Consider the following 12,629-nt stretch of genomic DNA (forward strand, 5'->3'; position numbering starts at 1 on the left):
GATGCATGTTTACGTCCTCTTCCATTAGCTGCATGTCAGAAGAGATGGTGGAATGAATGGGAGTGGGATGTGAGAAGGAAGATTAGGCAGCAGCATACTGTAATTTTTGATCCTTTCAACCCCATCCCTGACTTCAGCCTGAGCCCCTCAGTGATGCCAAACGCTGTCTTCCCTTTGAGGTTAAGAACATTCAGCGATGCTTAACCAATCCAAATTTGGGCTATTATAAAATAAAAACAGAAAATGGGAGAAAAACTTATTCGGTCCGGCAGCATCTATGAAGAGAGAAACAGAGTTAATGTTTCAAGTCCATATGACTCTACAGAACTGAAGAGGAGTAGAAATATGGGTATTTTACTATTGAAGAGAGGGAGTGAAGCAGGTGGAGCAAAATAGAAGGTCAGGGATAAGTGGGAGCTCAGGAGAGATTGACAAAGGTGTCAAGACAAAGGGAGTGGTAAAGACTAAGGCAGGTGTTAACAGTGGCATAAAGGACTTCCGGGTGCGGCGATGACCAGCTGAGTCGCACGTTTCGGCAGCTCCCGGTGAAACGGACTTTTGGGCTCTTGATAGGAGCCCCAACGGCAATTTTGACGGCTAAAAACACTGTGCGGTAAACCAGAAGGGAATCCTCCCTGGATACGGATGGAAAAAGTGGCCGGATTGCAGTGGATCCTTTAGAACAGCGGCAAGGAAGGCAAGCAAAAACCAAGATGGGGTCGGAAGGTGGCAGTTTAACATGGGGCCCTGAACAACAAGAGTTCTTGAAATGCTGTGTGGAAGAGCTCAAAAAGGAAATGAAGAAAGAGCTGTTGGCCCCGATACTACAGGCGATCGAAGGGCTAAAGGAGGAACAAAAGACCCAGGAGCAGGAGCTTCGGGTCGTGAAGGCAAAGGCAGCCGAGAATGAGGACGACATACAGGGCCTGGTGGTGAAGACGGAGACGCATGAGGCACATCAGAAACGATGTGTGGAAAGGTTGGAGGCACTGGAGAACAACGCAAGGAGGAACAACCTGAGGATTCTTGGTCTTCCTGAAGGTGCGGAGGGAGCGGACGTCGGGGCATATGTGAGCACGATGCTGCACTCGTTAATGGGAGCGGAGGCCCCGGCGGGTCCGTTGGAGGTGGAGGGAGCATACCGAGTGATGGCGCGAGGACCGAGAGCAGGAGAAATTCCCAAAGCCATAGTGGTGAGATTCCTCCGTTTTAAGGATAGAGAAATGGTCCTTAGATGGGCAAAGAAAACTCGGAGCAGTAAATGGGAGAACGCGGTGATCCGCGTTTATCAAGACTGGAGTGCGGAGGTGGCGAGAAGGAGGGCGAGCTTTAATCGGGCCAAGGTGGTGCTTCATAAAAAGAAGATAAAATTTGCAATGCTGCAACCGGCAAGACTGTGGGTCACATATCGAGGGAGGCACCACTACTTTGAGACGGCGGATGAAGCGTGGACTTTTATTGTGGAAGAAAAACTGGAATGAGCGGGTTATTAAAAAGAACGTTTGAACAAAGTGGTGGGGCGAATGTGGGGGGCAAAGAGGGGGGTTAAAAAGGGGGGAAAGAGGAGTTTTATGTACTAATCCTGCGATGTGGTAACTTTTCTCTCTTCCACAGGTGGTGATGGGGGGAGGAGGGGAGGTGGAGGAGATGGGGCGTTGGCCATTGGGGGCGGGGCCAAGGGAGAAGCGCGGGCTTGGTTCCCGCGCTATGATAATCATGGCGGGAATAGAGAAGCAGGAAGGAGGGGGCGTCGCACGGTGCGAGCCGTGGTCACGGGGGGAAGCCGAGGTCAGCCAGAGTTTGCTGACTTCTGGGAGCAACATGGGGGGAGTAATTACGCTAGCGGGGGATCTAGCGGGGGGGGTGGGAGGGGGGAATTACTGGGTTGCTGCTGCTGGGGAGAGGGGGGAGCTGGTATGGGAGGGGATGGGCGGGGGGGCACCACCTGGGGGAGATACAGCTGCGTGGGAGCCGGGTGAGGAGCTGGAAAAAGGGGATGGCTAATCGACAAGGGGGGGGGGTAGGAAGCCCCCCAACCCGGCTGATCATGTGGAACGTGAGAGGGCTGAACGGGCCGATAAAGAGGGCACGGGTACTCGCACACCTTAAGAAACTTAAGGCAGATGTGGTTATGTTACAGGAAACGTACCTGAAACTGATAGACCAGGTTAGGCTACGCAAAGGATGGGTGGGGCAGGTGTTCCATTCGGGGCTGGATGCGAAAAACAGGGGGGTGGTTATATTAGTGGGGAAGCGGGTAATGTTCGAGGCAAAGACTATAGTGGCGGATAACGGGGGCAGATACGTGATGGTGAGTGGCAAACTACAGGGGGAGACGGTGGTTTTGGGAAACGTATATGCCCCGAACTGGGATGATGCCAATTTTATGAGGCGGATGCTAGGACGCATTCCGGACCTAGAGATGGGAAAGCTGATAATGGGGGGAGATTTTAATACGGTGTTGGAACCAGGGCTGGATAGGTCGAAGTCCAGGACTGGAAGGAGGCCGGCAGCAGCCAAGGTACTTAAAGATTTTATGGAGCAGATGGGAGGTGTAGACCCGTGGAGATTTAGCAGACCTAGGAGTAAGGAGTTCTCGTTTTTCTCCTATGTCCATAAAGTCTACTCACGAATAGACTTTTTTGTGCTGGGAAGGGCGTTGATCCCGAAGGTGAGGGGAATGGAGTATACGGCTATAGCCATTTCGGATCACGCTCCACACTGGGTAGACTTGGAGATGGGGAGGAAACAGGAGGGCGCCCACCCTGGAGAACGGACATGGGACTAATGGCAGATGAGGGGGTGTGTCTAAGGGTGAGGGGGTGCATTGAAAAGTACTTGGAACTCAATGATAATGGGGAGGTCCAGGTGGGAGTGGTCTGGGAGGCGTTGAAGGCGGTGGTTAGAGGGGAGCTGATATCAATAAGGGCACATAAAGGGAAGCAGGAGAGTAAGGAACGGGAGCGGTTGCTGCAAGAACTTTTGAGGGTGGACAGACAATATGCGGAAGCACCGGAGGAGGGACTGTACAGGGAAAGGCAAAGGCTACATGTAGAATTTGACTTGCTGACTACGGGCACTGCAGAGGCACAATGGAGGAAGGCACAGGGTGTACAGTACGAATATGGGGAGAAGGCGAGCAGGTTGCTGGCACACCAATTGAGGAATAGAGGGGCAGCGAGGGAAATAGGGGGAGTGAGGGATGAGGAAGGAGAGATGGAGCGGGGAGCGGAGAGAGTGAATGGAGTGTTCAAGACATTTTATAAAAAATTATATGAAGCTCAACCCCCGGATGGGAGGGAGAGAATGATGGGCTTCTTGGATCGGCTGGAATTTCCCAAGGTGGAAGAGCAGGAAAGGGTGGGACTGGGAGCACAGATCGAGGTCGAAGAAGTGGTGAAAGGAATTAGGAGCATGCAGACGGGAAAGGCCCCGGGACCGGATGGATTCCCAGTCGAATTCTATAGAAAATATGTGGACTTGCTCGCCCCGGTATTGACGAGGACCTTTAATGAGGCAAAGGAAAGGGGACAACTGCCCCCGACTATGTCTGAAGCAACAATATCGCTTCTCTTAAAGAAGGAAAAGGACCCGCTACAATGCGGGTCCTATAGACCTATTTCCCTCCTAAATGTAGATGCCAAGATCCTGGCCAAGGTAATGGCAATGAGAATAGAGGAATGTGTCCCGGGGTGGTCCACGAGGACCAAACTGGGTTTGTGAAGGGGAGACAGCTGAACACGAATATACGGAGGCTGTTAGGGGTAATGATGATGGCCCCACCAGAGGGGGAAACGGAGATAGTATTGGCGATGGATGCCGAGAAAGCATTTGATAGAGTGGAGTGGGATTATTTGTGGGAGGTGTTGAGGAGATTTGGTTTTGGAGAGGGGTATGTTAGATGGGTGCAGCTGTTGTATAGGGCCCCGATGGCGAGCGTGGTCACGAATGGATGGGGATCTGCATATTTTCGGCTCCATAGAGGGACAAGGCAGGGATGCCCTCTGTCCCCATTATTGTTTGCACTGGCGATTGAGCCCCTGGCGATAGCGTTGAGGGGTTCCAAGAAGTGGAGGGGAGTACTTAGAGGAGGAGAAGAACACCGGGTATCTTTGTAGGCGGACGATTTGCTACTATACGTGGCAGACCCGGCGGAGGGGATGCCAGAAATAATGCGGATACTTGGGGAGTTTGGGGATTTTTCAGGGTATAAATTGAACATGGGGAAAAGTGAGTTGTTTGTGGTGCATCCAGGGGAGCAGAGTAGAGAAATAGAGGACCTACCGTTGAGGAAGGTAACAAGGGACTTTCGTTACCTGGGGATCCAGATAGCCAAGAATTGGGGCACATTGCATAGGTTAAATTTAACGCGGTTGGTGGAACAAATGGAGGAGGATTTCAAGAGATGGGATATGGTATCCCTGTCACTGGCAGGGAGGGTGCAGGCGGTTAAGATGGTGGTCCTCCCGAGATTCCTCTTTGTGTTTCAGTGCCTCCCGGTGGTGATCACGAAGGCTTTTTTTAAAAGGATTGAAAAGAGCATCATGGGTTTTGTGTGGGCCGGGAAGACCCCGAGAGTGAGGAAGGGATTCTTACAGCGTAGCAGGGATAGGGGGGGGCTGGCACTACCGAGCCTAAGTGAGTATTATTGGGCCGCTAATATTTCAATGGTGAGTAAGTGGATGGGAGGGGAGGAGGGAGCGGCGTGGAAGAGATTAGAGAGGGCGTCCTGTAGGGGGACTAGCCTACAGGCTATGGTGACAGCCCCATTGCCGTTCTCACCGAGGAACTACACCACAAGCCCGGTGGTGGTGGCTACACTGAAGATTTGGGGACAGTGGAGACGGCATAGGGGAAAGACTGGAGCCTTGGGGGGGTCCCCGATAAGAAACAACCATAGGTTTGCCCCGGGGGGAATGGATGGGGGATATGGAATGTGGCAAAGAGCAGGAATAACGCAACTGAAAGATCTGTTTGTGGATGGGAAGTTCGCGAGTCTGGGAGCGCTGACCGAGAAATATGGGTTGCCCCAAGGGAATGCATTCAGGTATATGCAACCGAGGGCTTTTGCGAGGCAACAGGTGAGGGAATTCCCGCAGCTCCCGACACAAGAGGTGCAGGACAGAGTGATCTCAAAGACATGGGTGGGGGATGGTAAGGTGTCAGATATATATAGGGAAATGAGGGACGAAGGGGAGACTATGGTAGATGAACTAAAAGGGAAATGGGAAGAAGAGCTGGGGGAGGAGATCGAGGAGGGGCTGTGGGCAGATGCCCTAAGCAGGGTAAACTCGTCGTCCTCGTGTGCCAGGCTAAGCCTGATTCAGTTTAAGGTATTACACAGGGCGCATATGACTGGAGCACGGCTCAGTAAATTTTTTGGGGTGGAGGATAGGTGTGCGAGGTGCTCGAGAAGCCCAGCGAATCATACCCATATGTTTTGGTCATGCCCGGCACTACAGGGGTTTTGGATGGGGGTGACAAAGGTGCTTTCAAAAGTAGTGGGGGTCCGGGTCGAACCAAGCTGGGGGTTGGCTATATTTGGGGTTGCACAAGAGCCGGGAGTGCAGGAGGCGAGAGAGGCCGATGTTTTGGCCTTTGCGTCCCTAGTAGCCCGGCGCAGGATATTGCTAATGTGGAAAGAAGCCAAACCCCCGGGTGTGGAGACCTGGATAAATGACATGGCAGGGTTTATAAAGTTAGAGCGGATTAAGTTCCAAAACCTCCTCCTCCCTCACGATGGGACGGTGGTGCGAGCGGAGACAAGCGCCGTGGCACCACCGACACCTGGCGCTGCCAGTCCTGGAGGCACGCTGTGGCATCGACCAGGGTCTGAAAGTTCGCAGTAATGGAGCTCAGGGAGTGCGCCATCCCTGTGCAACCTCCCCCTGGACTTGTGCGACGCCATCCAGCACATGCACAAGGCCGGCGATGCTCTCAGCGATGGCCTGCTGAGACTCGGCCAGACCCCGGAGGGCGGCGGCATTGTCCAGCTGGCTCTGGGACATGGCTGCTTGTGAGAGGGCAGCCCTGTCCTGGGCCACGGATGACGCGTGCACATGAAGCCCCATGTCTTACAGAACCTGACCCATGGCCGAAACCGTTGCCCCCATTGCCTCCACCACGGACACCACCCGTGCGGTGTCGGCCTGAGTGGCAGCCATGACCGGCACCACTCCCTGCTCCTGGACGCGGATGGACTCTTCCAACTGCATCTGCAGATGCTGGAAGGCAGCCGTCATCCCATTGTCCACAAACGCATCGGGTCTGTGGGTGGGTCTGGTAAGTCCAGGAACCCGGGAACCGTCTGGGCGGCCGCTGGGTGTTGGGCCTGGCCTGCCCTCCGACCGTCCAGTCCCTCGGCTGCTCCTACCTCCACCTGCTGTACTGGTTCGGCTGTGTGGTGCGCACCAGTCAGAGTCCCAGAAGCCTCATCACTAATGTTTTCAACCGAGGTGAGTGTATCTGCGATGGTGGAGGGTATGGGTGACAGCAATGATGCAAGGTCCATGTCCTCATCGGACCCCAGGTCTGAGGTCTCCTGGGTCGAGCCTAGGACCAATGGATGTTGTCCCCGGTCCATGTGAGGTGCCGTGTCCGGTCTGTCCATCATCTGTCTGGCCGTCCTCTGTGCGCCACTGTCCAGAATACCGGTCCTCTGTCCATCACTGTCCTGGCTCTCCGTCCTCTCTTCGTCCGTCTCATGGCCGTCAGTGTCCTGACTGTCCGTCCTGTGTTCGTCAGTGTCGTTTCTTCGATCCTCTGTGTGTCCGCTTCCTGTGCTCCGGCCTCGGAAGAGGGCCCTCCTATCTGTCTTCCTGCCCCTCCCTGGTGTGCGTCCCTGTGGGCGGATGAACTTGGACCTGGACGGCGGGGACTTGTCTGAGACATTCCAGGACGATAGGCTGCAGGCCCTGGAATACACATATAAAGCATGTATCGTTAGACACGCGGAGTCGGGTGTGAGGGGGTGGAGGGGGCAGTGTGAGGGGGTGGAGAGTGAGGGGGGGTTAGGGGGCAGTATGAGGGGGTGGAGAGTGAGGGGGGGTTAGGAGGCAGTGTGAGGGGGTGGAGTGTGAGGGGGAGGGTTGGGGGTGGAGGGGACAGTGTGAGGGGGTGGAGAGTGAGGGGGGGTTAGGGGGTGGAGGGGGCAGTGTGAGGGGGGATTGGGGTGGAGGGGGCAGTGTGAGGGATTGGAGAGTGAGGAGGGGTTAGGGGTTGGAGAGGCCAGTGTGATGGGGTGGAGTGTGAGGGGGGGAGGGGGAGGTGAGGGGCTGAGGGAGTGCAGCCAGGCAGGGGAGTCTCACTTGGTACTGCGCCTCCGATCTGGCATGGTGCTACCTCCCGGGTGGCGGCTCCCCCAGCGAGGTCCAGAGCCCTCTGCTCATGGATGGTGAGGGGGTGCAGCACAGGTGATCCCCCTCCCGTTCTTGCACGCTCACGATGGTTGTGGGCTGTCTTGTCCTGCGGGGAGGGGGGGGAAGCATCAGAGTTAGGCGGTCAGCAGCAAGATGCACAGATGTTGGCAACATTATGACTCGGGGGGCACTGGGCACCATGCCACGGTGGCTCGCAAGGCGGGGGGGTGGTGCCCATGTGGGTCTGGTGCAACATGATGACCCCCCCTCCTGTGTGGTGGGGGGTGGGGCGCGTGACACATGATGGGGGGAGGGGTAGGGTGTGGCCTGGGGGAACTCTCAGGGTACTTACCCTGGCAGCCCTCGTGAGGTCGTGTAGCTTCTTGCGGCACTTGTCTCCAGAGCGGGGGTTGTGCCCCACAGCGCTGACGGCGATGCCCACTTCACGCTAGCTGCGTTTGACTGTGCTGGCCGGGTACCGGTGGCCGCATCTTGGGCACAGGATCGCCCTCCGCTCTTCAACTGCGTCCAGCAATGCCTCCAGGTCATTGTCCCGGAACCTGGGAGCAGTACAGCGGGGCTCAGCCATCTCTCTCTGTCGGGGCCTGTGCGCGGATCGTGCACATTAAATGGCGTGGCGCGGCGTCAGCCGGGCATCGCGCGATGGCGGCGCTGTTCTGGCGTGGCATCCACTGCATTTCTCGTGGCCCCGCTGCTGGGCCCTTTTCGGGGCCTGAATCGATGCTGCCGGCAGCCCGTTCGCGCCATTGTGAAACGCAACAGCGTTCACGACGACGCGGACACTCTGACTCGCCATCAGAGAATCCCGCCCCACAGATCCTCTGCACTTAGCCTCAGAAATGGATAATCTGGACCATTGTATTGATAATAAATTGAGAGGGCTAACTTTCTGCACAGTAAGAAGTCTTCCAACACCAGGTTAAAGTCCAACAGGTTTGTTTAGAATCACAAGCTTTCGGAGAGTTGGGTCACACACACACATATATAGACAAAGTCAATGATGCAAGATGATTCTGCAAACATTATCGTTAACTCTTTATTTAATGTAATGGGTCCCAATTAAAATAATTCTGTAGCTATAATAATTGTGCTACAGTGTTTCAAATTGATTCTACCCACGACAATTTATCTATTGTTGATTTATTTTCTAGAATGACACAAAGCTAGAATTTCCATTACACTTTTTTATAAAATAAGGAAAAAGGCATTTGTGGTCAGTTTTTCTCGGTGCTGTGCAGCCGTGAGTTATGTGTTATAACCGTTTGAATCTGCAGGTATCTGCCTGAAATTATGAATGACGGTCTGACTAATCAGATGAACAACCCAGAAGTAGATGTGGACATCACTAGGCCAGATACAAAGATCCGTCAACAAATCATGGCACTTAGAATGATGACCAACAAGCTGAAGAATGCTTTTAATGGAAATGATGTAACCTTCCAAGATTCAAGTAAGCAGCTGTTCTAATCGTCTTCATTCACGGATAGAAGTATATTGAAGGGAATATGGCGAAAACTCTATTGCCGAGTGTGTGCTCACTTCTTTGGACCTAAGAATAGCAAATCAGCAAAGCTGGACACTTAGCTCCAGCTCTTGCCCAAGTCCTGTGAAATGCAGCTCTACACCATGGGTAGTAAGTCCAGTGAGATCAGGAATTTACTCTGCAATATGCAGCCATGTTCAGCGACTAACTTTAACGCAGTCACAGTTGTCTTCATGGAAGAGCTGTACAAGAGTGGGAAGGAGGGGGAGAGAAAGTGTCAAGTATGGAAAATCAAGATTACACTGGAGAAGGGAGAATAATGCCAGGACAATTGGCGGTAGTGAATAAAGTGCCGATAGGAAGTGAAAAATGAGGGGAAAAAATTGCCGAGCTGGATGGGGAACAAGGTGCCATCGCACATTGGGAGCGGGGGAAACAGAAGAACAAAATGGAAGTTAAAGTGTGCTTGCCTATTTCCTTCTAACTATTGTAACCTTGCTTTGAGGTATTTTCTCCAGCTTCACAGGTTACATTCTGACTATAGGTGGTAGGTTATTCTATATCAGTCATTCACTGTTCTTTATCATGGGAGCATAGTTCCTGTGTTTTAATTGCAATTGTGATGTCATAAAGTATTTATCTATATATTAGGCAAAGTGCCTCCAAAATTCAGGAAAACGTGGGGCGTCATTCTCCGACCCCCCGCCGGGTCGGAGAATGGCCGTTGGCCGCCGTGAATCCCGCCCCCGCCCCTGCCAAAGTTTGGAGATTGGAGATCAAAGTACCGGAGATCAAAGTACCGGAGATTGGGCAGGGGCGGGAATCGGGCCGAGCCGGTTAGCGGGACCCCCCGCTCAATTCTCCGGCCCAAATGGGCCGAAGTCCCGCCCAGAAATTGCCTGTCCCGCCGGCGTAAATCAAAGCTGGTCTTTACCGGCGGGACCAGGCGGCGTGGGCGGGCTCCGGGGTCCTGGGGGGGGCGCGGGGCGATCTGACCCCGGGGGGTGCCCCCACGGTGGCCTGGCCCGCAATCGGGGCCCACCGATCCGTGGGCGGGCCTGTGCCGTGGGGGCACTCTTTCCCTTCCGCCTCCGCCACGGCCTCCACCATGGCGGAGGTGGAAGTGACTCTCCCCACTGCGCATGCGCGGGGAACTGTCAGCGGCCGCTGAAGCTCCCGCGCATGCGCCGGGAAACTGTCAGCGGCCGCTGACTCTCCCGCGCATGCGCCGCATTTCCGCGCCAGCTGGCGGGGCAATAAACGCCATTTCCGCCAGCTGGCGGGGCGGAAATCCCTCCGGCGTCGGCCTAGCCCCTCAATGTTCCGCATTTCGCACCTTTGGGCCGGCGCGATGCCCGTCTGATTGGCGCAGTTTTTGGCGCCAGTCGGCGGACATCGCGCCGTTGGGGGAGAATTTCGCCCGTGATGTCAAACATAGTGTCAAAAATCAGAATCAGGAGTGAGAGTATTCCTTAGTTCCTCAGAAAGAAAATCTTGACAATGATGTACTGTATACCCACTTCTAATATTAGCGCTACACTTGCACTGAAAGATTACACATTGGCACATTCAGTTTTTGCAGAAGTTCACACTTGGACTGACCAGAATTTTCCAATTATTAATGGTTATACATGACTGAATGTTCATTATGCATTGCTAATGGGGAGGTTCCCACTGATGGTGCAGATTGATGAAATGTACCTCCATCATAATTTTTCTCAGCTCAAGAACACAGCTGATATCACATGATCATAAAATCCACCTTACAGGAAACAAAATCTTGTTTGATGAGTGGCCATAAAATATCATGGTTATCACATACAGAAATGGGTTTATTTTTTGAATCGCATTTGTCCTTTCAGGCAGCACGGTAGCACAAGTGGATAGCACTGTGGCTTTACAGCGCCAGGGTCCCAGGTTCGATTCCCCGCTGGGTCACTATCTGTGCAGAATCTGCATGTTCTCCCCATGAGTGCGTGGCTTTCCTCCGGGTGCTCCGGTTTCCTCCCACAGTTCAAAGATGTGCAGGTTAGGTGGATTGGCCATGATAAACTGCCCTTAGTGACCAAAAAGGTGAGATGGGGTTATTGGGTTACGGGGATAGGGTGGAAATGGGAGTGAGGGCTTAAGTGTGTCGGTGAAGACTCGATGGGCTGAATGGCCTCCTTCTGCACTGTATGTTCTTTGTTCTATGTTCATTGTAACCAAGATTACCATTATTTCTAAGAGCCACTATTAGAGATAAATATTAAAAAGGCAACTGTCACAAAAACGTAATGGGACTAAACGTGGAAAAGGCACCAGAAACACTAAATGTTGGAGAGGAATAGTGAAGGCTTTTGGCATAATTTTCGAGATTGAATGTGGTCAATTCTACACTCAGGGTTGGCAAATATTCACTTATGTATTCAAAACAAAAGGAAATGAGAAAACTAGGAATTTTAGGCAGGAAACTTAACCAATTGTGGGCAAAAATAGAACGCAGCATTTGCAAAAATTGACGGCACAAGTAGACTAAAGTGGGTATCATCTAATCACCGTTACAGAGATATGACATCAGGGTGACCAAGGCTGGGAACTGAAGGGCATTCAACATTTAGAAAAGATAGGCAAGAAGGAAAAGCAGATGGTGTACTGCTGTTAATAAAGGATCAGTAAATTTGTGTAAAGATCCTCCTGTCTGTCCCTTATTTTTTCCTCTTAATTGCTGTTATTCTGCTATTTCAATTTGTATACCTCGACAGTTAATTGGACCTACCTCTTAAGATGGACTTCACCTTTAATTTAGAAAACAAAAACATCCAGCAGGATGTGTTGCTTGGTCTGATATCAATGATGACACATCATCATGCAATTGGCTGTGGGCCAATGGACTGTTTCAGATGCCAGGGTTTAGCTGATAATCTATGCTGATTGGTGCTGACCATTCTGGAATGTTCTGCAAAGGCAGGAAGGCATCATCTTGTTTTACTTTCATTTTGAATTCAAGCTGAATGAGGTTCTTTGAGTTTCTCTCTCCCTGAAAGTGTAAATCTCCTTGACTGGAGACTCTGTTTTCTCCTCAACAAAACTGGAGAACATTCTAGTGAGACTGGAAACCAAGTAAGAATAAAACTCTGGCTGAGACAGCTCTCGGTGCATTTGAGGGGAGACAAAGAAAACCGAGACAACCACCAGCTAAAAGCCGGGTCAGTTGTTTAAAACCCCATTAAAAATCTTGTGTGGCGAACTCTGTTCTTATATCTGAAAGACTGTTGGTCATTCTGGTGGTGTTGGAAACCAGCAATGAACAGGCCTGAGGCGGATCTTCGGAGAGAAGGCCCAGGTCAATGCAAGTTAAAGTGACTCCCCAGAGGGAATCCAACAGCCGGAAACTACTGGCTAAATGCTCCTGCCAGGTGATCATCTGAAACCGTACACTGGTGGCTTTGATCCTTAAGCATCCTGGGAGGACAACCAGCTACAATGACCTCAACATCTGAAGGAAGGACACCCATCTTTCATTTCATCTTAATCCCTCATATTCTTACCCTTTTTCCCTCCCTCTGTGTGTGTCTGTCTTGTGTGTGTTTTGGGTAGAAGGTGGGATGGTAGAACAGGAGGAATAGTAGATTTGCTGGCCATTATTCTATTAAAATGATTGCATGTCTTATCTCTATTGTTGTTATAAATAAACAATTGTTGTGTTTCACTTACAAATCTGGTGCTTGTAAGTCACTGGAGCAGTCAGGGCCAAAAATCTCAGAAATGTTATACAAATTATTGGT

General features: G+C 52.2%; 1 protein-coding gene across 1 annotated transcript in view; it reads left to right on the forward strand.

Moving 5' to 3' along the window:
• Positions 1-12,629, forward strand: part of gpc6a (glypican 6a) — a 1,492,324-nt gene that overhangs the window by 1,472,051 nt on the left and 7,644 nt on the right. Inside the window, exon 8 of the mRNA XM_072476229.1 lies at positions 8,654-8,829. Within this exon, the coding sequence (XP_072332330.1) occupies positions 8,654-8,829 (176 nt within the window). The remainder of the gene's footprint in view (positions 1-8,653; positions 8,830-12,629) is intronic.

Source organism: Scyliorhinus torazame, chromosome 15 (genome assembly GCF_047496885.1).
Source record: "Scyliorhinus torazame isolate Kashiwa2021f chromosome 15, sScyTor2.1, whole genome shotgun sequence".
NCBI classification, from domain to species: domain Eukaryota; kingdom Metazoa; phylum Chordata; class Chondrichthyes; order Carcharhiniformes; family Scyliorhinidae; genus Scyliorhinus; species Scyliorhinus torazame.